Source organism: Vicia villosa, linkage group LG7 (assembly GCF_029867415.1).
Source record: "Vicia villosa cultivar HV-30 ecotype Madison, WI linkage group LG7, Vvil1.0, whole genome shotgun sequence".
Taxonomy (NCBI): domain Eukaryota; kingdom Viridiplantae; phylum Streptophyta; class Magnoliopsida; order Fabales; family Fabaceae; genus Vicia; species Vicia villosa.
The window spans coordinates 102981262-103005899 of NC_081186.1; the positions used below are offsets into that span (position 1 = coordinate 102981262).

The window sequence follows — 24638 nt, forward strand, 5'->3', positions numbered from 1 at the left end:
AACATCTTACAAAATTTGCTCAGATTTTTTATCAAGGATACATAACACAGATATTCGGATGAACCAACATAAAAACACCATAGGATTCAACTTCACTTTATTAATGCAGTGGAAATAAATCAACACAAAGTAATTATCATCTTATACAATTCATAAAAATAACATCTTCTCAATGAAATTAAGAGAGTACTCAATGCTCTCAAAAATCTCCAAAACAAGCAATTCATAACATAACATCAAACAAGCGTTCATCCACGATGTTACGTATCAGAGCAAGACCCGACTCTATCTACGCGATACTAGGCGATGCTCCATACCTCAGCTACTCTAATCCTTGTCACCTGCACGTTACCCATGTAGAGGTAACATTCAAACAGAAGAGGTGAGATATCACAACAATCTAATAAATCATATAAAGGTGACTATGCGACAGACATCTCGTACAGGTTAAATGAATTCATATTTCCACAGTTCATATTACATTTGTAAATCCACATATACAACAATATACACAAGCACACTCAATCATTATGCAACAAACACCTTCGTGCTATGATACTGACTCGACTTCATGCATGTGGTACCATCAGGGCATAAGCCCTCTCCAAAATTCCAAATAATGGGCAATAACAAGGCGTAAGCCTTTAACAACAGGACATAGGCCCTCAACAACATGCCAATTCAGGCCAACGACAAGGCATAAGCCTCCACCGAATGAATGCATGCGACATCGACAATGCAACAACAGCATATATATAATTTCCAGAGCGTAAGCTCTCTACAACGTGCCAATTCTGGCAAACAACATCATCATTATAAAACAGCAAGGCATAAACCTTCATCAAATGTCAATCAAGGCCAATAACAATTATAATTATCATACAGCAAATATCATAATGCAACAACGTCCATTCATCATTTATATACATATCATTAACACAGTCAAACACCAGGTTACTCATTCCGGCACGTTTAAACTTTGGTTTATAACGAACACCAGAAAACTATACATCTTTAGAAATTTTCTCAAAAGGTTCTCAATTCAGTCCTATTAGTTAGAAAATATTTCCAGCTTCTCAACGGTTGAAACGGCGCGTCAAACGGACACCCGGATCACAAGATATGATTTTTAGTAGTTTTTGGAAAAATTGACTCAGTAGAACCCGGTTCCCCAAATATGGGAACCGGTTCCCATATTCGAAAATTGATTTTTCATGGGCAGAGGGTTCGGGAACCCGGTTCCCCAATTCTGGGAACAGGTTCCCATATTAAAAGTTTGATTTTTAATGTGACAGAGGTTTTGGGAACCCGGTTCCCACCGTTCCGGTTCCAAAAATTATGCAGATCCCACTGCTACGAAAATCTCTCTTTGTAACCCCAAAAATCCAATTTTTCCCACATCAGAGAATCATTCCAAAGGTAATACAACACAGGTACAGATAACACACAAACACAACAATATCATCACATCAAATATTCAAATTTCAATCACTTTTGGGAAATTCCCATGAACAATTCTCACCAAAATCTAACCTATGATTATCCCCACATACCCACAATTATACTACTTATTAGAAGGTTGAAATCTCACCCTTACCTTAATATTTTTCAGCGAAAGATTCCTCTTCTCCGCGTTCTATTGTTTTCTCCTCTTCTTTCTCTGTGCTCTAGCCTCTTCTCTCTTCTTCTCACTTCTACGATCGATTCCACAAAATTCTATTTTCACTCTTCCTTGTTTTCCCAAATATGGCCCTTAGACCTCTAATATGGTATTCCACTTACGCCCTCACTTAACCGCTTAAGATTACTATTAAGCCCTCTACATCTCTACACAAAATTATTTCTATTTAAATTATTATTATCATCTAATAATAAAGTACTCCCACTAATTAATTAAATAGTCAACTAATATTTAACCATTGCTAATTATTATTTAATTCTTCTAATTGTTGATTAAATAATATTAACGATCATTTAGTTTTCTCCACGCCTAAACCTTCTCTTTTCTTAAGGTACTATCCCACTCTAAGGGTAACCCAACACCTTAAAACACCCAATAACACATGTAATGCACATCACCACATTGAAATATGAAAAATAATTTAAATAAAATCGGACGTTACAATTCTCCCCCACTTAGAATATTTCGGTTCTCGAAAATTACCTCGTTCAAACAATCTCGGATAAGACTCCCTCATCGTGCTTTCTAATTCCTATGTCATGCTTTCACCGACAGCTCCTCCCCAAACTACCTTCACGAGGGAAATAACCTTGCCCCTCAGCTTCTTCATTTCACGGTCCTCGACCCTTACCGGTAACGTCTCGACCGTAAGGTTGTCCCGTACTTGTATATCATCCATCAGAATCACATGAGACGAATCTGAGATGTATTTCCGAAGTTCTGAAACATGAGATACATCATGCAAATTTAACAGGTTAGGTGGCAGAGCCACCTGATAAGCAACAACTCCCACTCTTTCTGAAATCTAATACGGACCAATAAACTTAAATGTAAGTTTTTTTTTAAGAATTGTGATGCACCACCATGAAAAATATTTTATTTTGACTACCTTTAAGCTCATAAATTATTTGTTAGAACTATTTTAACATTTATTACAAGGATTAATGAACGAATATTATGTCTCTATCTCGCGCTTTGAGTTAGAGTAATCACGCAGTAACATACTCACCTAATTGATTTTCTTCATATTTCACTTTCAATTTTTTTTCATTCCTCTCTCTCTCTCTCTCTCTCTCTCTCTCTCTCTCTCTGATGAAGGAGAAGATGGGATGCACCACCGTCTCCGCCCGTTCAACCACCGTATTCCTCACCACTCTCCTCATCCTCATCTCTTCCGTCCATTCCTTCTACCTTCCCGGCGTTGCTCCTCGCGATTTCCAAACCGTATGTTTTCCATTTCACCTCTCCATTTTTCTCCATCTTTCAATTTCTACGCTGTGATTTTATATCCGTTATCTATCGCTCTTAAATTTGTTCGGATCTAGGGTTTTAGCTCTGATCTGCGTCGAATCGTTGTTCTCTCTGTTTATTTGATTCTCGATTTTATGTTATGGAAGATTTAATTTGTGTTTGGTTTGAAATTGATTTAGGTTTTGTATAATTGATTTGGTTATAGTGTTTAATTTTAGGCGGTGTGATTTTTATTGAAATAAATTTGTTTATTTTGGAAGCAATTTTGACACTTATCGGTAATGTAGATTGTTATAGACAAAATCAATAATGATATAATGCAACACTGAACCATACACATTTAGCTGTTAATTGCTGTTTGAATCTTACTCTTTCTGTTTTGAATCTTACTCTTTCAGACACTTACTCTATCACTTGTAATTACGTTTAATTTATTCATTTTCTAAAATTATTATCAGTATCACCGGGTCAGTGTCGGGGTTGTGTTCGGGGTGTTCATGTTTCACAGTGTGCTTCATAGTGTGATAATGAGTGGTGAAACTGTGTTAAAAAATATTCATTTCAAGGAAGAAATAGAAGAAAGAAAGCATAGTAGTGTGTATCCTTTTTCATTTTGTTTTGTTTTGGTTGAAATAGGAAACAATTTATTTCTATTTTTGTTTTGTTTTATTTATAGTATTACTTCAGAGAGTTTCTCAATCCACCCGCAATATGGTTGAAATAGAAATTCTCATTATTACACGGGCTTGAAGATATTGATTTATTAGTTCATTTGTGGGACCAGGGGGACGATCTCTATGTCAAAGTGAACAAATTGTCGTCCACAAAGACTCAGCTTCCTTATGATTACTATTACTTGAAGTATTGCAAACCTTCCAAGATTGTGAACAGTGCAGAAAATTTGGGAGAGGTTCTTCGAGGTGATCGCATTGAAAACTCAATATATACGGTGGGCATCTGTTACCTCATCCTTTATCCGTTGGATAACTTTTAATTCAGTGACCATGATGTTTTGTTTTGTAATATTAACCTGAGATTTTGTTTTTTTTCTTCTTCTTTTTAGTTTCATATGAGGAAGGAACAGTCCTGTACTGTTACTTGCCATCAACCTTTGGATGCTGAATCTGCAAAGAATTTTAAAGAAAAAATTGATGATGAATATCGAGTGAACATGTAAGTAATGAATATATTGAAGTTGGTGCTTAGTTATGTAGTATGAATTTAAGTTTCATTAAATAACTTTTGTAAAATTTGTTGGCTGATTTCTGGCTTGGCTATATTTTTCTGGTTCTTATTCTATTGAGCCTTAAAGTTTTGAATTGAACTTGCAGGGTTTTGGATAACCTACCAGTTGCTGTTCTGAGACAAAGGAGGGATGGAAGTCAATCTACAACATATGAACACGGTTTTCGTGTTGGGTTCAAAGGAAACTATCAAGGGGTATAACTCGCTAACTCAAGAATTGCTTCTATTATAAAATTTCAAGTAGCATTTTAGTCTCCCTAATTCTTAGAATTTCCAATTTCATATAGAGCAAGGAGGAGAAATATTTTATCAATAACCACTTGAGCTTTAGAGTCATGTATCACAAGGATCCTGAAACTGGTTCTGCTCGTATTGTTGGATTTGAGGTTACGCCAAACAGGTCTTGTTCTTTTCTCCTTATCCATCTTGCTGCTTAAGGGGTGTTGCATTCTTAATTTAGCATCACATGTTTCAACTTTGTTGTTCCATGTTATATCATATTTTACATCTGGAACAAGAATAGGATGTTGGTCAAAACAATGCAAATGAACAGATCATGTGACTAGTTCGCTAATAGATCTTACCTTTGTTGTGATATAATTTTTATTTGAAGATATAAAACAATGTCATAGATATCATACGAATCATCTATTAGTTACCCGTATCCTCTTTCTCATACCTTGAATTTCTCTCATGAGTTCTATAACTGAACAGTATTAATCATGAATACAAGGAGTGGAATGACAAGAACCCACAGGTAACAACATGCAATAAAGATACCAAGAATTTGTTGCAAGGTAGTACTGTGCCACAAGAAGTTGATACGAACAAAGATATAGTATTCACATATGATGTTTCCTTTAAGGTATTGCTGGTTAAAACTTTGGCTACAAATCAATTTCCACCCCATCCATTATATGATACTATGAGCTAAGATTGGTGGTACTTTTTCAGGAAAGTGACATCAAATGGGCATCACGGTGGGACACATATCTTCTAATGAATGATGATCAAATCCACTGGTTCTCCATCATTAACTCTCTGATGATTGTTCTTTTCCTTTCTGGAATGGTGGCAATGATCATGATGAGAACTCTTTACAGAGACATTGCCAATTACAACCAGCTAGAAACCCAAGAGGAGGCCCAAGAAGAAACAGGGTGGAAACTTGTTCATGGAGATGTTTTCAGGCCACCAATCAATTCAAATTTGCTTTGTGTTTATGTTGGTACTGGTGTTCAGATCTTTGGAATGACACTTGTGACAATGATATTTGCTTTGCTAGGGTTTTTGTCTCCATCTAATCGTGGAGGTCTCATGACTGCAATGGTTCTACTGTGGGTTTTTATGGGTTTATTTGCTGGCTACTCCTCAGCGCGTTTGTACAAGATGTTCAAGGGCACAGAGTGGAAGAGGAATACCTTAAAAACCGCATTTATGTTTCCGGGCATTCTTTTTGCCATCTTCTTTGTGCTGAACGCTTTGATCTGGGGGGAGCAGTCCTCTGGGGCAGTCCCCTTTGGAACAATGATTGCTCTAGTATGCTTATGGTTTGGTATATCGGTACCCTTGGTCTTTGTGGGCAGTTACCTGGGTTTTAAAAAGCCAGCAATTGAAGACCCTGTCAAGACTAATAAAATTCCTAGGCAGGTACCTGAGCAGGCATGGTACATGACTCCTGTCTTCTCAATTCTGATTGGTGGCATTCTTCCCTTTGGTGCAGTGTTTATCGAGCTCTTCTTTATCCTGACATCAATATGGCTGAACCAGTTCTACTACATCTTTGGCTTCCTTTTCATTGTCTTCATCATCCTATTGATCACATGTGCAGAGATTACGGTCGTGCTTTGCTACTTCCAGTTGTGCAGTGAAGACTACAATTGGTGGTGGAGATCATACCTCACTGCCGGGTCATCAGCCGTTTACCTTTTCCTCTACTCAATTTTCTACTTCTTTACCAAATTGGAGATTACAAAGCTGGTCTCAGGCATCCTTTACTTTGGGTATATGATTATTGTTTCATATGCCTTTTTTGTTGTGACTGGAACCATTGGATTCTACGCATGCTTCTGGTTTGTCCGCAAGATCTACTCTTCCGTGAAGATTGATTGATTACAAGCTTCTTATAGTGGATGGTCATTTGTGACATGAACATGGAACTTGAGTGGCTGTAGGATTTCGAGGACTGGAAGCAAATACCATTGGGAAGTTCTCTTTCCCCCTAGTCTTGAAAACCCATTTTGTTTATTGTTAGGATAGCAATTTACTGTTAATTTGTTGCACTGTTTTCAAATATTGTTATGGTAGTTTCTAAAGTAATGATGAGATATATGCATGTTTAATGTAGTGGTGATGAGATTCTAGATCAACAGTTAGTCTTGTCAAGGAATGTTTCACATTAGGAACGAATGAGATATCTGCATATTTCAAATATTGTTTGACATTAGCTGACATAACTAATCTTGTGACTGGAAAAGGTAAACTATCCTTGCAATATGTGGTTCATCACCCTGGGTTCAATATGAATTCATACACAGGAGCATCAGTCACCATATACACTAATTATCTTATGTTTTTATCCTGTTTTCCCGAGATAGAAAATATATAAAGGAGCATCAGTCAATATGAATTCATGAAATGCTAACTAGTGCCCTCAGGACAATGATTAAGACTTTAAAAATAGTAAATTTATCTCGATAATCTGCGTATTTAATGTCTCGAAAATTGAAATATTAAATTTTCTATAAAATATTTTTTTTTTTGGAATATTTAATCATTGCCTTGAGGGCACTTGTTAGCAAGACCTCAAAAATAATTGACCTCAAAAATAATTGTAGGTGTTTCTTAATTTTGCGTTACATCGGTTAAAACATTTTCAGTTATGGCTTAAGGAAACAAATAATTGTAGTATTTCCGGAAGACAAATTTTTTCAATCATGACTTAAACTAATGGATTTGGATGCCGCCGTAATAAGTATAATTGTAGTATCATGACTTAAACTAATGGATTTGGATGCAGCCGTAATAAGTTCTTTATCTATGTATAAAAAATATTTTTTCAATCATGACTTAAACTAATGGAATTGGATGCCGCGGTAATAAGTTCTTTATCTATGTATAAAAAATAGTATCTGTTTTTTATAACCAAACAAAAATAGATAAGATATTAAAATCAAAATTACACATTTTTCTCAAATAAAAAATAAAGCATAAATACTGGATGCACGCTCCATCGGATCTAAGTCGTACTCCACTTTGTTGTCAACTATTACTGGTTCCTAAACAGAACAATGGCGCCGATTATGGGGATGGGCATCTGATTCCTTCAAAATTCCACAAGAAATCACTATCTCTTCACCACAACTAGATAAGCTTCGATCTCCTCTTCTCCTCATTTGATCAACGATTGAACTCTTGAAATGATGACAACATTAAAAGCTACTCGTTCAACTGCACAACACAATGATGTCGGTGTGATCACTAACACAACTAATGCTTTTGATCTTGCAAGAGAGACTTGAATTTGCTCTGCCTCCTAGGATTAGTCCTAGTTTATATTTTATTGTTTGTCAATTTATCATTTTGGTTTATTCGTCATAATTAATCTCCTCACATAATTGCACATTCTAGGGTTGAGTGCTAAACTGTTTTCACACATGCATAAATCAAACCATTAGCTTAAAATCAGCGCAATATGTTTCTAGTCAATTAGTTGGAGATTTGGATCAAGAAACACACGAAAGCATGATTCAAATAGTGTCAAGTCTCATTTCAAAATAACATTTCACTTTTATTAAAATTTGAATTTTTTGGAGTGTGATTCGAATCATGGAATTGGTTGACGTTGCAGCACAAAAGTGAAAGCGCAGTTCTATCATCTCCACACGGACTGATTGTGTTGTAAAAACTGTTCAAATGTTTATATTACTTTAAGATTGATTTATCAAATGATTGATTGTTTGTGAATACTGAAGTGTAAGATAACAAAATTAAATTGAACTTGCGGTGTTAATAGTGAAAAAAATTTGTTGGGTTAGATTTCATTGACCTATTTTCATGTTGCACCCTTGACTAGTAATTTGCAATTCTAATCAGTTATTAATACTACCATCTAAAGCCATCACCGTAGCTTATGTGTGAGTTAACTACGTAAGATGAGTCGTGTTACCTAATAGAAGATTTCTCACCCTATTAGCCAATACATCAACATTAAATTTCAATAGTTAATACAAATATTTAACCTAAATCTATGTCTAGACTTTAGCATATCTAATAGATGAAAGAATTGAATCTAGTAATGACTAGTACCTTTCGAATATCAAGTCATACCATGAAAATATGATTTAGGTAGTTAATCCAAAAAAAACATTAAGAATGAAGGATCCATCAAATATTAAAATTTAAGAAGAATTACATAAAAAGCCATGGTCGAGATCAAAACATGAGTACCAGGACAACTACATCTAACCTCAACAAAAGAGAAAATTAGCTATAGTTACTCATCATAGCTTTACAATTAAGCCAGAGAAAAAAGAAGTTGAATAACATCTACGACGATTCCTTGAGCAGCGCTTCCGCCCTCAATCTTTTTCTCATTTTCTCGTGTTATGACTTGTGGTGTTAACCTAAATTTCTCTGAGAACTACCTCAAATCCAACGTCGTGCTCTACTTTACATTGAATGTCAACCCCATTTATAAGGTTTGAAATGGTAGGCTTGCTGAGCGCACCACCCATCTATGCTCTTACTTTCTTTTTAAGCAATGTCAACCTACCCGCAACTTTGCGCTAAGCATGGATGGGTAGCGCGCTTAGCGAGCTAAGGCACCAAAGAAAGTTGCAAGTAGGTTGACGTAGCCTTGAAGTCATGAACCGCCTTACCTCCCTAAGTGCATTGTTGTTCTTAGCTTAGCGAGACCATTTGCTTAACCTTGAAGTTACTTGACCATGAAATTTTCTCTGTCTCCCTGCTCGCTAAGCGAGCCATGCTTGTTAGAAAAGTGCATTAGCAATATCTTTGTGTTACTTTTGTGATTTCTTAGTCTTTTAATCTGTTTTTAGTCAATGTGTAGTTAAAATGTTCAAACAAATATTTCATTATTTTTCATTGATTAGTCGGAATATTTTATTGATTATTTGTAAAATAAGTTAATAAGTACCTACATATTTTACATATTTTTGACACTTATCAACTCTCTTCAAGTTATCCTTTTGTTTGTCTTCAAATAAAATCCATTCAAATGGTTTAGAAGAAGTTCAACATGCATGTTTCATAAGAAGTTAGATAATTTAATGAATAACTTTTGAAAAAGCTTTGTTTTATGACATGATTTTATTTGCAATGCAAATTCACAATTAACATTATATATTTATCATCGAACCATCACATGAGAATAAAAACTTGCTTTACCAAATTAAGATTTCAAAACATATATAGATCAATAGTCAATTATTCATTAGAATCATAATCTTGCTGATTATCTCTCAAAAAGGTTAATGTTTTCCTCTGTGTTGGACAATGCATGAAGTGTAAAAATATTTTGCATCTCTCAAAAAGGTTAATGTTTTCCTCTGTGTTGGACAATGCATAAAGTGTACAAATATTTTGCATTTCATCTAAGCAGTACCACAAAATACATAGTTAGTCATGAATCACTAAAATGTTTCATAATACATAATTAATCATGAACCACTAAAGTCTTTCCTTTGGTTTTGTAATGTGACCGGGCTACATTGATTCAAAATTAAAAGAAACTAAAAACATGTATCATCTATATTCCATATAACCACCAATAAATAGCACAGTAAAAGAACCAAAAGTACTTGCCATGGCAAAACAACTTAAAAAATAGCATTTGGATTTACATTCTAAACTAACTATAGTTTAATTTTTCTAAACTAGCAACGTCATTGGCCTGACCATTGTTTTGTTTTCCCATTTCTTTGCCTGTCAAAATACAAAAAATGGTTATTTATAAGCATTAGCTAACCCTCTCCCTCTCTCCGAGGAAATCAATCTGCCAAAAGGAGAGAAAAGTATCTTAAGAGATTAAATAAAAACAAAAAGGCACCAAGACACTAGTTAAGGAATCAAAAAGTGCTTTAATGCACTATTTAATGTTGCACTTAAAAAAATCATTTTTTATTCCTTAACAAGGGCACTCTTTAGCATTTGCAAAAAATAAATGAAACACAACTTACCAAAATGAATCCTTCTTTTCTTGTGCTAATAATTCTTCAAAAGAAATGTCAGAAAATTCATCATCTCTTTTCTCTCCCATCTTACAGGATTTTTCCTTCTCCATGGAAACTCCAATTTCAAGCATCTGTAATAGAGAACAAGGAATGTGTAGTTAGCAATATCATAGCAAAATAAAATGTTAGTTAATATACAAAATCTATAATGAAAAAACAAAATAGCATACTCAATATTGTTAGGATAAAAATAGAAAACCAGTAAAAGTAATTATAATTAAACTTCATAAGCCACAAAATGTCTTATTGATAAAATGCAGAGCATGCGGTATATAACCTTGTTGTATGCTGGTGAGAGTTTAAGCTGTTGTTGAAGCCAGTTATAAACAAAAGCATCCTCTTCTAATCGTTTTTGCTCTAATTCAAGCTTGTATATCTGAAATGTCGAAAAAACAAACATTCAATGAAGGTATGACAAACAAAGTTTTCCCTTGAATTGACACATATTGCTATCAAATATTCAAACCACCTGTTGTCGAAGTCTGTTGATAGACGACCTGTCTGCCTTGCATAGTAAAGCCTTTGTTATCACAAACTTGCGTTGTGTCACATCAGCCCTGTTACATAAAGAGGGCACAAAGAAAATCAGAATAACATGCGATATCATAAAACATGCTCAGGTTGAGAAGAGTAGTACGGAACTCAAGCCCCATTCAATGGAAAAACTTGAGTTTGCATCTATCCTCTGATAAAGTGAGTCGAAATTCTGAATAGTTTCACCATATGATTATATCTAACTTATCATGAATATATAAATAGACAGGTGAAAACTATGAAGCTAATTCTTAATTGTGATTGCGCTCATGACTCACAATAGCAGCAAACACAAGCAGAAAAACAATCCGAAGTTAGTTCTTTCAGGACATACTTGTGTTGCAGCTCACTCCTAGCAGCAACCAAACTATTTGCAAACTGTACAACCTGCATTTTGAAACAAACGAGATTGATATTTTACAAGGTAACAAACAAAATGAAACAATTATCCATCACGAATTTAAACCTAAAGCCACCCACGAATATATTGCAATAACATATTGTGCTTGAACAATTCTAAAAAAGTTGGCATGAATATTTGATGCAAGATCCTCACGTCACATCTGCAACTGCAATAGTACTTATGCAAAAATAGCATACAGTTTCAATTGGAGTATTCTCTATGTTAATCTTTTGTTTCAAATAATCTTCATTATTAGTATGTTACTTCAAAACTGAGATTCAAAGCTTCCAGCTGCAATGTGATAATGAATCAAACTTCATTTGGTTGAATCATTGTTCATTTTACAATATTTATAGTCTAAAATTATGTAACTTTAAAATACATCAATGAACGTCTGCAACTCTTAGCTCAACTCGAAGAAGCCGATATTACTAGATTGGATGCCATCAGGAAAGTTCGAACCTTGATACTTATGCCGCCGCTGTGTGAGTGAGTTTCTAATGGTTATTAACACTTGGTCTATTGATAAAAAAAACATTAATGAACGTTTCTAATAAAATACCCTTATTTTTAAAATTCTGAATTCATACTACTCTATTATCTATTATTACCAGAGTGTATTTATGTTACCAAATTAGTCTTAAATCAAACATTAACACCAAAAGGTAGTGAATTAAATAGTCCTAATTGGTTCATGTGATTCACATTGAATGCAAGTGAATTTCATTCCTATTGTAATAAGTATTACACGCGCAGAGAGAGAGAGAAAAACCTGTGTGAGTGTCAATTTGTTAGAGTCATTGCATTTAACAAGCTCATCATACTGCGGTTTGATTTTCTTCTGCATAACACTACTCGAAGAATTAAACGGGTCTAATAAACGACCTGAATCGGGTCGGGTATCAGAACCCGAACTTGCTCTCTCCACGTCATCACTCCTCTTTTCATCATCATCATCTTCAATTCCGGAACATGTTACCTTCTTCTTCTTACTCTTCCTCTTCTTTTTCTTCTTTAATTCACACTGACCCGAATCCATTGACTGGTTCAAGTCATCATCGGAAAATGCATGCAAAGGCGCCGTCTCAGTTGGAGTCGATTCATCTTCGTCTGGTTGACGGATTTGAGAATCGGTTAGCGAGAGAAGTGTCGGGTCGGGTGTTTCCAGGTTGCGGGTCAGGATGGTTTTTTGGTTTTTGAGAAGTGTTTTACGGAGAGAAAGTATGGATGAAATGAAAATGATGAAGAGAAGAATGAAGGAAAACGACAAAATGGGATCGTGCATTTGTAGTATTGAGTGTGAGAAGAGAAGAATATAGAAAGCTTGAAATATAGAGTGAGGAGTGAGCGAAAGAGAAGAGGAGAGGAGACAAAAGTAAAAGTGTGGTGTTGTTGATTTTCCACTTCGCATAGATTCGTGGAGTACGTAGTAGCTATACATAGATACTTTTATTTAATTTCCCACCATAATAAGGAGATTAATTAAGATAGATATGGTTTTATGGCTTTTTTACTTTTTGACCATTTTATTTGTTTGGTTGGAGTAATTTTTATTTTAAATGGGAGGAATGAAAATAGTGGTTGATTATGACTGAGATGTACCAACATAAAATAAGTTGAGGATAGCCATTATTGAATGAATGATATTATTGAAAAAAAGTTAGAGATAGTCATGATTAGTTACTTAGTGTGTAAGTAATTGCTCTTTACAAAGTTTCTAAATTTGGAAACTAACTAATTATGTTAGTTATCTATAATTAACTAACTAACATTCTCTAATAACCTCAAAAATTGAATTAAACTCAAACATCTCTTTAATTTAAGTTTGTCAAAAGCTATAACTTCAAGTTCTATTCTCAATTTTATAAACTCTATTTATAAGTTACCGTTGATACGGTTTCACTCCAAAACTCATGTGATAAGTTCTTTTGTTTTATCATTCTTCTGACCATTTTGAGAATGCTTATATTTTTTAAGTAATTTTGAGCCTTAATTTTAACATTATGTTTTGTGCTTAATTATGACTTCGTTATTGTTTATGACCTCGTCGTTCTCCTCAAAATTACTCAAGACAGTTTTTAAAAATAGTTTTATAAAATTAAATTACCAAACAAGTATTTAAACCGAGGCATGACAGAATGAAAGAACAAGGAGTTAAAAGCATAATATCATTACTAAATTTAACATTACATATCTTATTACATTACAAAGTTTCTTATAAGGAGAGAAAAAAAAAGAGTAACTAGATTGTTCTCTCCATCAATCTACAAGTGAAAACATCAACAATAAATATTTTACAGGAAGCAAGAGACTTCCACACAAACAAAAACCAATTTGCAGCACATGGACTCAATTGGCGTCGTCTCGATGTGCATCATCAACCATCTTTTCATCTTCCTTCACCTTCTGTATAACAAGTTGAAACACCGATATATTTATATACACATAACCACAATCATCACAGCATTTTGTATAGGCTTCTTCAACCAGATGGTGTGTTGTGTTTATCTGCAACTTCACCATAAGAAAAAATATTTTATGGAATCTTTGTTCCTTTTATTTTCTGAGGTTGAAAATCATTAGGTGCAAATGGCTTCTACTGAGAGTTTCTTCATCACATGTGGACAAGGATCACCTCCGAAAATTTGAGGTGACACTGTCACGGCACACGAACTCTGACCGATACAATTCTGCAACAATAAAAATGTGTTAGAGCATAACTCTGGTTACCATCATAGAAAACGTATAATAGAACAAGAAGTAACAATACCGTTTGAAAGGCATCGTATGACTTGTGAGCATGACATCCTCCTTCGCGATAGTTTCCACAAGACCCTACTGGAGTTCCAAAGCTAGCAAATTTGATCGACGATATTTTTTGTCCCGGACCACATGCCAGGTGTGCTTTTGGACTCACAGGAACTCTAACTTTACCGGAAGCCTGCAACTGATAACTAACGAGATTTGGCTGCCACTCGTAAATATCAGCACAAACACTATTTATATCCCTTCTAACCAAAAACACTCCATTTGGATTCCCACCTAACTCCTCAAACATAACCAACAAATTTCCGGTTGGTTTCAGCCAAGAATGAGGAACATGATACCTGAAATTATCAGCCAGTGGTTAGTGAATACGGTGCTTCTCATCAACATTAAGCAAATACTTTAAACAAGTTACACATATGATAACTTACCATCGTTGAGAAGCCTCGCCACAGTTGGTTCCACATTTTTTCTCATTATAAGTTCCTGCATAATTGCAATACTCACAAGAACCGGATGCTTTATAAGCAGGCCAGTAGCGGCCGAGGTGCTGTCCGTTTAACCAGACTTGACCCTTTCCCATACTTATCATGTCTAAAGCCAACGGTGCAACTCCAAGCGGAGCATCAAAAGTGGTCTGTAATAGCACATAATGTAGTAACAGTTATAAGAATACTAATTCATAAAGAGTACTTCCTCGTGACATAAACATAAGCAAAAAAGTACATGTATTCGATTCACACCAGAGATACATGTACTTTTGTGCTTATATTTTAGTTAAGAGCAGTACTATATTAAGAAGAATGGATCAATATTTTGCTCTTGTGCAGGGTTATAGAGGAATTATATACTTACTTTGTACCAAGTCAATGGCTGCTTTCGAGAAACTAAATATCCTTGAAGCCAATCAACAGAGGAAGTACCACTGAGAGAATGAAGACTCAAGGCTTCGCCTTTAAGACCAACCTAAATGAAACATGAATCCAAATGAATTTCAAGCAAGCTCAAGCAACAATGAAAAGTGAGATAGCACGGTGAATGTTTGAAGTACCTTGTATGACCATTTCTGCCATGTTAAGTCCCTTCTCCCCTCATTGAGACCATTCAACGAAATCGGACCGAGAACACCAGCATTCCATGTTTCAAAATGTGGACCAACATTCTGTATATAAATGTACCAAGTGATTAACATAGAATAGTGACGATGACATCAACTACAGTTCATATTTTTAGACACCGGCATGCATAGAGAGGGAAGGAGAAAACGAACCGGAAGTCCAACTGCAACACTTAGGAGGGAAATCTTGTTAACACCGACTCTAAGCTTCACACCCTCACTAAAAGTTAGTTTAGGGAATTCCACGCTTCCATATACAGTTCCTGATCAAAAGATCATAAATAAAAGGCTCAATGTATTGAAGATGAAGTTGAATTGAAACATTGATAAATAGACCATGTCTTGATGTTATTGAAATGGTATAAACGGAGAATTTTCTACTGACCTGAAAGCTGACCATTGATGAAAACATGCAAAGCGTGACCAGCAGATAATACGGTAAGAACAGGATCCTTTCCATTCCTAAAGAATCCTTCATTGGAATTGATCACAACACTGGGAACAATAAAAGGAACAAGATAAGTATTCAATATGGAGAAACTATGACAAATAAATATATCAACAATGCCATGGAGTAATATGTCACTCACTCTGTCGAGTACCACAAATAGTCAGATAAATCTCTGGTTGCATTTATCTGCTCCAACAGACCAGTGACAGTGAAGGAACTATCGTCGGTAGTGGTTGTCTCTTCGTTAAATGCTTGCCAAGAGAGTCCGCCGTGAATAGGAACGCGGCTCATTTTCATTTCTGCGCTCTGAGAACCAACCTGTACAGAGATTTCAAATCATTATTGAAATATCCATCTCACTTCTAGTCATTGAAAATAGAAATTCGTCGGATTTTTTTCCTCACCCTTGCAGTGTTATAAACAGTGTGCTTGCAGTTAGGAAGAATGCTAATAGACCAAGGAGGTAAGTTGTAATGCTGATTTCCAAACGCCACTGTTGCATAAGATCGTGAATTGTAGTTCGCAAGGAATGCAGCACAAGCTCCGGATTTTGATCTAAAAACATGAGCCTGAAAGGTAATTTTTTTTTCCGATTAGTACAAAGAACGTTTTAGATAGAATTCAAATATCTCATGTAACTGAATTGAGAGATAGATATACCTCTTGATAGTTTCCAAGATGCATTACAGTAGGATCTGCAGAAACTAAAGCAGGTTCGCAGAGTTTTATTGCTCGATGTAAATCCCTCAAATGACCCCACTTTGGTTGCTTAAGGAGCCCTGCGTAGCGAAAAAGAATAATATAACTCTTCTTTGCACTTGTGTCTAAATATCAGTAGCCGTAGATCATAGATATTTGAATCTTTAGAGCGTACCGTATTCATCAAGTGGTGCATCGTAATCATAGCTTGTCGCAATAAAGGGACCACCAGCAGTTCTTCCAAAATTTGTTCCACCATGATACTAAAAACAACAAAACAAAGTGACTTTAGTTGAATTTTAAAAAACGACAAATCCACACACCGACACACTGAAGTCAACGAATATTGAAGTTAAGTTACCATGTAGTAGTTGATAAATGATCCCCCTTTCTGTATAAACTTTGCAATTGAAAATGCCAAATCCTCAGCAGGTCTATGAGGAACCGGACCTCCAAAGCCCGTAAACCTGTAAAGTTAAAAAAGGAATACAAACTGATTTTTATCTTTTCCTTAAGAAACTCGAGAATTAACAAAATACGAGCTGCAAATTCATTATACCAGCCAGTCCAAGCTTCTGTCCACATCTTTGGTTTGTAAGCTTTGTTTGGAGAGAAATAATCACAATAGAAACCATTGCAAGTATTAATCTGCAAAGAATTTACATTGGAATTAGAAGCTGGCAAATGACACTTGACGCAAATTCAACACAACATTATCGAGAAAATTTTGATTTACATAACTATATTTTTCTCTCCATTGCTAAAAAAAAAAGGAAATTGACTAGTGCCAAATTTTGAATTTGAACCACATGCATGTAGGGTAGTTTCATTAAAGTTATGGTGCTAAAAAACTGGACATGATGATGAGAATATTATTGAAAAGGCTGAACAAATGAAAAATATCAACCATGCACAAGGAGGAACAATCTTAAATTTTTACTCATTTCTCGACCATGGATTTGAGATCGGACGGTTCAGAATACATAGATAATTAATTAATAGAAATCAATATCAACCATTGAATTGAGATTGAACAATCTATACCACTTTTTACTTTCTTATCACATCATTTCTGTCTTTTTCTCTTCCCTTTCTATCATTTTCTTACTTACACCTCTCACATCTAAACATTTACAATCTACAATTTCGAAAAGGTTAAAAAGAATATCCTTAAAAAGGTTACATATAAGATTAACTTACAATAGGATCAGGAGCATCATCTTGTTTGCACATCACCCATGGAACACCAGTACTAAGTCCTACAGCCATATGTGCAGCCCACTGCGTATAGGCTTTACCAGGAGCGCCGAGTTCGTACTCCATCGGTCCATATTCATTTTCAATCTATGCAAAAACAAAAGCAATACAATACCATCATTATATATCTCCACTTTTACTTAATAAGTAAATAACAAAATTAACACTTTTTTTAAATTTACAAAAAAATGTTGCTTAATTTACCTGAGATAGAATTATAGGACCACCCTGTGATTCATACAACTTTTCAGCTTTCATTATATTCACAATCTTAGTAGTAAATCTTTGCATATGAAACTTCACCAAACACAAAAATCAAGTTAGTACAAGGGAAAAGTAATAACTTATTAACATCAAGTAAACTATAAAACATGAATATTATTTTTTTAATTCTTTCTATTTTTAGTGACTCTTAAAAGATATGATGATAATTGTAAACTCACCTTAAATGGTCCATTGTCTGTTCTGAAACTGATACCTGGAATGTACTTGAGCCAAACAGGGAAGCCTCTAAAAAAATTAACCATTAAAGTTGTTAACAAATTTCAAGTAAAAATGATTATTGTTTAATTAAAAGAGGAAACTAAGATTAATCTCTTTTATTAGTTATTACCCAAAGTTCCATTCAGCACAAGCATAAGGACCAATTCTCAGATGAACATAGAGACCAGCTTGTTGTACTAGCTTTATGAACTTTACCAAATCATAGTTCCCCTCAAAATAATACTTCAATAATCAAAAACAAAAATTGATTAGTTCAAATAACACTACAAACAAAACCAGCATAACGAAACAATTAACAAGCATTGTTAATGCTAATAATTACTTTGCCTTGAGAAGGTTCATGCCCATTCCAGAAAACATAAGTTTGAATCACATCCAATCCTCCTTCTTTAGCCTTTTGGATAAGATCTGGCCACATCTGAAACAACCAAAAAAAAAAAAAAATCAAATTTTTAGTTATTCAACAAACAAACAAACATCTTTTTAATAATAAAGGTTGAAACTTGAAAGTACCCAATTGGTAAAAATGGAAAATAAGAACAGCCCAGAAAGACATTTGATGAAAATACCTGAGGAGTACTTCTGGGGTAATGAATGGAGCCAGAAAGTAGTATCCTTCTTTGTCCATTAATGGTGATAGCTTTAGAATCATATGAAACAGAAGCTTCATGTTGAGCAATAAGTGAAGTTGCAAGAGTCACCAACAGTAACACATTGAGCTTGAAGCCCATAATGAATAATAATAAACCTTGAATATGTTATGTTTTTTTTTTTTCAACACTTTGTTCTAAGTTTCAATGTATAGAGAGAGAAAGTGTTTGTTATTTTTGTGTGTGTTCCTTTTTGGGTATTAAGGAAAATTGTAGTGTGAAGGTAAAAACTTTGTTGTTGCAAAATGGAGGTGGTTTGCAGTTGCATTTATAAACATTCAAAAAAGTGAGGAGTGGATGGTGTTAGATAGAGGGAAATTTAGTAGGGCCAAACTTTTTCTGAAAATTTTGGGACCTACATTTTGTCCTTTCTCCATCCATTCAAATTCCCTTCTTTTATTTCTTACAATATTTTAAAAAATATATAATTGATAATGATATAGCGTTTATATTAAATTACATATTCAATTTTGTTTTATTTTAAGATGATAGTACTTTTTACACTTCCTTTTTTATTAAATGAGTTAAATTTTAAGATAATAATATATTTTTCTAATTTTTTAAATATTATTATTTTTCTAAGTATCAAATACAATTATTAAATACTCTACATTTAGTATTTTATTATATTTCTAAAATTAATTGCTTATTAAATTAGTTTGATTTTAGGATAATATATATATATATATATATATATATATATATATATATATATATATATATATATATATATATATATATATATATATATATATATATATATATATATATATATATATATTAAATGAGAAGTTATTAGTAATCTCTTGATATTTGTTAGAGATCAAACTATGACTTCTAACTCCTTTAATCTTTAATTTTTAGTTCACCTAATTCAAACAAGTTGAGCTATGTCATATTATTTCCTTTTGAAATATATATACTATTTTTGTTATTTATTTATAATAAACTTACATTAATTATTTTTTCAATTTCATATTTTTATCAAATATTTTATAATTTAATTTAATCTACTATTTTATTTTTACTATAATTATTTTTATTTATTCATCCTATTTTATTCGGAGATTGATGATTTAGATTTATTTCTGCTTAATTAATAATTTTGTAAATTTAAAATACAGAACTATTAAAAAATGAATTTTTTTTGTTAATTATTATAATTGGTTTGATTTAAATAATTATACATTTAATTTATACAAAAAATTAAATTTTGATTGAATAATACACCAAAAATTGATATTTATTTATATTTTTAGTTTTTTGGTACAAATATTGATGATTTTTTATTTAAAAATTAATGACTTAATCTGTGTGACAGAAAATTATTTACTTACGATGTTTATAAATTTTTATCTATTATCACCTAAGATTTATTAATTTTAACAGCTTTTCTCAACTTAAAAAAACATATTAAAGTTATGTTTGGTTTGATTACTGAAAACGCGTTTTTCGTGATATTTTAAAAGCGAAACGAGTAGCAACAAAAGCTCCATTCCCATTCGCATGCATTGCTTGCCACATCATAAGAAATTAACAACAAAAACATTTTGATTATCAATTCCCAAATATTTTGATTCGTCAATTAGTGATGATTGTTACCAACAAATGTACTAACATTAGTGGCATAAGATAGAGTATAAGAAGCAACCTATCTCTTTCACAAATTAAAAAAAGGGTTTACTTGGCTTAAGGAGAAAGGGAAAGAAAGAAAAGAAACAACAACTTAAGTGCTTTTATGAACTAGTACTACTATAATCGTAACAACTTCCAAATCCACATAGAAAGCAAAGTAATGAGATTTTGCACTTTCTTTTCTTCCCCACTCACTCACCACTCCATGCATGATTTGTTAACACCAACCTGCCATGTGGCAACCTCACCTCCCTTCATTTTCATATTATCAATAACTTGCAAGTATCAAATAATTATATTCTCCTAATATTAAAACCATATATATACATATGCATCTACCCTCCATTTTTCTACAAATTCCATTTTAAATTTTTTTTGTTATGAAGTTATACAAAATTATAGTATGATATTGTAAAATGTAGAATAATAGAATTAAATGAGAAAGATGGAATAACATGATTTTTCTATTAGTATTCTTTAAGTGTGTCTTTACAATGCAATGAGTTATATTCATATAGGACAAAATTTGAAGGTTATTTGTAAGGGAATAATCACATTAAAAATAACTTCGAAGGTGAGAAAAAAAGAAGAAGAGGGGTTGAATTGTATTTTCTTTTTTGAAACTTTTTTATTTGATTCTGAATCAAAGGTCTAGAATCTGATTCACGGTAAGTTGTTTGCAGCGGATAGAAAACAATATTAGAGTTAGAGGATAAGAGAAAGAGAGACACAAGTGATATTTTGGTTCTCCTACAAATCAAGAATAGTTCAGTCCACTTGCACTTTCAAGAGATTTCACTATAACCAAATCTAATTCAAATCTAATTACAAATGTTCAAACACACAAGCAAGAGACTTTCAATGCTCAAGCGCACATGCAAGAGATTTATAATGCTCAAACCCTCAAATAAGAGACTTTTAATGCTCAAACACACATGCAAGAAACTTTCATATGCTTAAGCACACAAGCAAGAGATTTCTTACAATCAAACTTATAAATGAGAGATTCTTTAAGAGTTACACTTGATATACATTCAGAGGTGTAAACAAGATACAATACAAAAGACTCTTAAGACTTAAGAATTTCTAAGAATGTATAAGTGTTAAGTAGTTCTAAGTTAAATTTGTACTTTTGATTTGACAGAGTAATAACTCTTTGTTTTTCAATGGTTCATTTTGTACTTTTCTTCAAGTCTTCAGTTCCTTATATAAAGAAATACAAGAGAGACGTTGGAGAAGACTTCGTGCACAAGTGAGTCTTAGAGAAGCTTTGATCAGAGATATTGAGAAGTTTCTTCAAATGGTTAATGCCTGGCAAAAACACTTTTAAAAATCTTTAGCTTCAAAAGGAATTACCTGTTCCATCTCTGTTGTCTTTGAACTTGAATCTTCACGTGATCAGAAAAAGACAAATTGCTTTCTGAGTCTGATAGTGACATATCATAGTTTCTTGATCCTAGCGCTTTGAATGAATTTTGAGTCTGAGTTTTCAGAGATTGACCTCTTTAAAGTCTTCTAGGACAGCTTCAGTGTCTAAGTATCCAGAGTCTGTATCTTCAGAGGTTGACTTTCTTCAGAGTCTAATCTTCAGAAGTTGACCTCTTCAGAGCATGACCAGCTTTAGAGTTTGAGTCTTCAGAATCTGATGCAAGGGTTTTGATCCTTCAAATTTAGATCTTCAAACTTCTCTTCAAATGTTCAACTTCTGTGTTAAAACTTAACTTGTACCATAAATTTTTTGTCTATAGTCCTGCACACTTGAACATAAGTTAATATACCCAATTATTCTTTAAATACTTTGTAATCATTAAACTTTTAGGGATACAGTACAAACCAATTTTATTCCAACACACACCATGTACCACTAGTGGAGGGGAAATCTACACATCGCCCATAATATTATAGATTCGAACTGGTGTCTTTGTAAATAAATGTCATTTTACAACTATCAACTAATATAATTTAATATAACTATTTTATTTTACTTCTAACTCGCATGCAATTTATATTGTTTTTTTTTCACATTTAATGCGTATTTGTAAATTTTATTTTAAAATATAAATAATATAGTATTAAAATATCAAAATTTGATGTTCAATATTTTAGTTCTTATAGTTTATCTACTCTTAAATATACACATAATTCGTCATTTTTTCTACAAACTTCCTCTGCCAACCTCACTATCAACTCTAATATAGCATATTTGCATGCAATTTTATTTCAATTAGGTGTTATTATTTTAGTTTTTGTTCGATTTTCACATAGTTACATAATTGCATTTAATATGTCTTGTTTTTCAAGAAATAAGAACTTTAGTGTTGGAAAAAGATTTGGATATGGCTTAGAGTTGAAGCCACTTTAAAACAATTAAGGTGTAAAATGAGATTATAGAAGAAACACTAAACATCTGTTTAAACCAATTTTATCCAAGATATTTAAAGACTTGTTAGAGTTTTAAACTTTTGAGTTTAAAGTGGCATTGAAGCTAAGATCAAACTTATTTTAATTGTATAAAATATTTATAGTGTTAATTTTTTTTTAAAGATTTCCTAAAATAATTTTTAAAATATTTAGAAATGTCAACTTGTACTAAAAGATTTTAAAATTTTTATAACTTTTAATAATCATACATCTGAAAATTCCTACACATATCTCAAACATTAAATATCCATCAAATTTCACATGAAACTTTTTCAAAAAAAAAAAAAAGTTTTCACATGGAACCATACATATGTATGAAAAGTCAAAGCCACTTGACAAAAGAAGCCATTTCATTAGATGCTCTTGTCTTCCACTAATTCATCTTTATTCTTTTGTTGTTGCATCTTTTCAAGGTGGACCTATACACACTATTTTCACTTCAAAATTAATTTCAAAATTAACTTCAAAATTCTTCTCCTAACTTTTAACTTTTATCTCAAACTAATTGAAATGAAGGTTCACCAACTATGGGGATACCCTACAATTCAATCACCATCTAGTAGTTGTTTATTAGCTGTGATTCATATAGCTTCTAAACATGAGTAGACTTAGCCTTATTAATTGCTCATATAACCATAATACAAATCCAGCTCAATTTTGAGCTTAGGTAATTAATCAATTAAATTAACATATCTGTATACCATGTCTAATGCCGGTAAACTAATATTATTTAGAAAAATGATCACATGCTAGTCATGCTGTACATTAATTGGTGGCACCAAATTGAGTTGGCAACAATGTCTACAAAACTAGAATTCTAGGAGATGGCCTTTTTGAAATCTAGATATTTTGGTAAGAAAATATGTCATTGTGTGTTGAAAATTTTGTGATAATTGTTTGAAATTAAATTGAAAACAGCTGAGATAATTGCAAGTAGCAAAATTCGCAATTATTTTCAAACTTCAAAGGGGGCAGAGATGGGTGTACGGTAGAATTTTGAAGTATTTTAATTTTTCTAATCACTTGTTTGACCAACTCACTTAGATGCACCTTTCATTATTCTAATTAATGAAGTTATTTAATTTGTTTTATCATTGTCCTAAATATGGATCTGAGGTCATTGATTTACATAAAAAAGTATTTTAGCAAAATAAAAACTTAAAACTCACTTTGTTTTTTGCTATAAGATTTTTTAGAAAAAGGTTGTTTCTCTCTCTCAACATAATATATATATATATATATATATATATATATATATATATATATATATATATATATATATATATATATATATATATATATATATATATATATATATATATATATATATATATATATATATATATATATATATATATATATATATATATATATATATATATATATATATAAGGAGCAGTTTTATAGTCCAACGAGTCTGGGCATGCGCCCGGGCTCAGTCTCTTACTTTCTTTGTATTCCCCTCAATTTAATAGCTGATTTTTAGACAAAATTAGTAAAAATATGGTGTGAATATTAGAACAAATGAATAACCAATGTCCCAGCCTAATTAATTCTAACAACCATCTCTATGGACACCATAAATTTCTAGAGTAATATTTTCAAATCTTTTGTTGTTTGCCGCTTTACCGCTCCAACGGTATCCCAACAAACAAGTCAAGCATCTAAGCAAGTGACCCCAAAATCTAAGAAAATGACTCAAAAATTCAAGAAATTGTCAGTCAGAAGGCCAATTACCCCTTTCATACAACTTGATCCAACAACTAGGTT

At 32.8% G+C, this 24638-nt stretch overlaps 3 protein-coding genes across 3 annotated transcripts; 1 reads left to right on the forward strand and 2 right to left on the reverse strand.

Moving 5' to 3' along the window:
* The first annotated feature begins 2684 nt into the window (after positions 1-2684).
* Positions 2685-6523, forward strand: LOC131616269 (transmembrane 9 superfamily member 7). Its single transcript, XM_058887551.1, has 7 exons — positions 2685-2905; positions 3717-3881; positions 3996-4105; positions 4264-4372; positions 4465-4577; positions 4892-5042; positions 5132-6523. Exons 1-7 carry the CDS (start codon positions 2774-2776, stop codon positions 6287-6289), a joined length of 1938 nt encoding a protein of 645 aa, XP_058743534.1. The 5' UTR covers positions 2685-2773; the 3' UTR covers positions 6290-6523.
* Positions 6524-9682: 3159 nt separating this feature from the next.
* On the reverse strand, positions 9683-12802 carry LOC131616272 (uncharacterized). Its single transcript, XM_058887553.1, has 6 exons — positions 12141-12802; positions 11300-11352; positions 10901-10988; positions 10709-10807; positions 10378-10502; positions 9683-10123 (listed from the first exon to the last, which is right to left on the reverse strand). The coding sequence occupies exons 1-6, from the start codon at positions 12777-12779 to the stop codon at positions 10084-10086; spliced, it is 1044 nt and encodes a 347-aa protein (XP_058743536.1). The 5' UTR covers positions 12780-12802; the 3' UTR covers positions 9683-10083.
* A 705-nt stretch (positions 12803-13507) lies between these two features.
* Positions 13508-19063, reverse strand: LOC131616271 (beta-galactosidase 1-like). Its single transcript, XM_058887552.1, has 19 exons — positions 18732-19063; positions 18485-18580; positions 18272-18384; positions 18102-18168; positions 17863-17955; positions 17602-17745; positions 16961-17049; positions 16763-16868; positions 16577-16664; positions 16363-16481; positions 16107-16271; positions 15842-16020; positions 15637-15746; positions 15405-15514; positions 15186-15296; positions 14990-15100; positions 14566-14771; positions 14139-14475; positions 13508-14058 (listed from the first exon to the last, which is right to left on the reverse strand). The coding sequence occupies exons 1-19, from the start codon at positions 18891-18893 to the stop codon at positions 13948-13950; spliced, it is 2517 nt and encodes an 838-aa protein (XP_058743535.1). The 5' UTR covers positions 18894-19063; the 3' UTR covers positions 13508-13947.
* Positions 19064-24638: the final 5575 nt, after the last annotated feature.

What these genes read in the sequence shown, in the direction of transcription:
- LOC131616269 (XM_058887551.1), top strand. Translation starts at nt 2,774, where the DNA reads ATGAAGGAGAAGATGGGATGCACCACCGTCTCCGCCCGTTCAACCACC. An exon ending in TTGAAAACTCAATATATACG is followed by an intron (nt 3,882 to 3,995) that starts GTGGGCATCTGT and finishes TCTTCTTTTTAG; the next exon opens with TTTCATATGAGGAAGGAACA. An exon ending in TTTGAGGTTACGCCAAACAG is followed by an intron (nt 4,578 to 4,891) that starts GTCTTGTTCTTT and finishes ATAACTGAACAG; the next exon opens with TATTAATCATGAATACAAGG.
- LOC131616272 (XM_058887553.1), bottom strand. Translation starts at nt 12,779, where the DNA reads ATGCGAAGTGGAAAATCAACAACACCACACTTTTACTTTTGTCTCCTC. An exon ending in TCAACAGACTTCGACAACAG is followed by an intron (nt 10,808 to 10,900) that starts GTGGTTTGAATA and finishes TCGACATTTCAG; the next exon opens with ATATACAAGCTTGAATTAGA. An exon ending in GAAAAGAAGGATTCATTTTG is followed by an intron (nt 10,124 to 10,377) that starts GTAAGTTGTGTT and finishes GTATTTTGACAG; the next exon opens with GCAAAGAAATGGGAAAACAA.
- LOC131616271 (XM_058887552.1), bottom strand. Translation starts at nt 18,893, where the DNA reads ATGGGCTTCAAGCTCAATGTGTTACTGTTGGTGACTCTTGCAACTTCA. An exon ending in GTGTTGCAGTTGGACTTCCG is followed by an intron (nt 15,297 to 15,404) that starts GTTCGTTTTCTC and finishes ATTTATATACAG; the next exon opens with AATGTTGGTCCACATTTTGA. An exon ending in GGCAGAAATGGTCATACAAG is followed by an intron (nt 15,101 to 15,185) that starts GTACTTCAAACA and finishes TGTTTCATTTAG; the next exon opens with GTTGGTCTTAAAGGCGAAGC.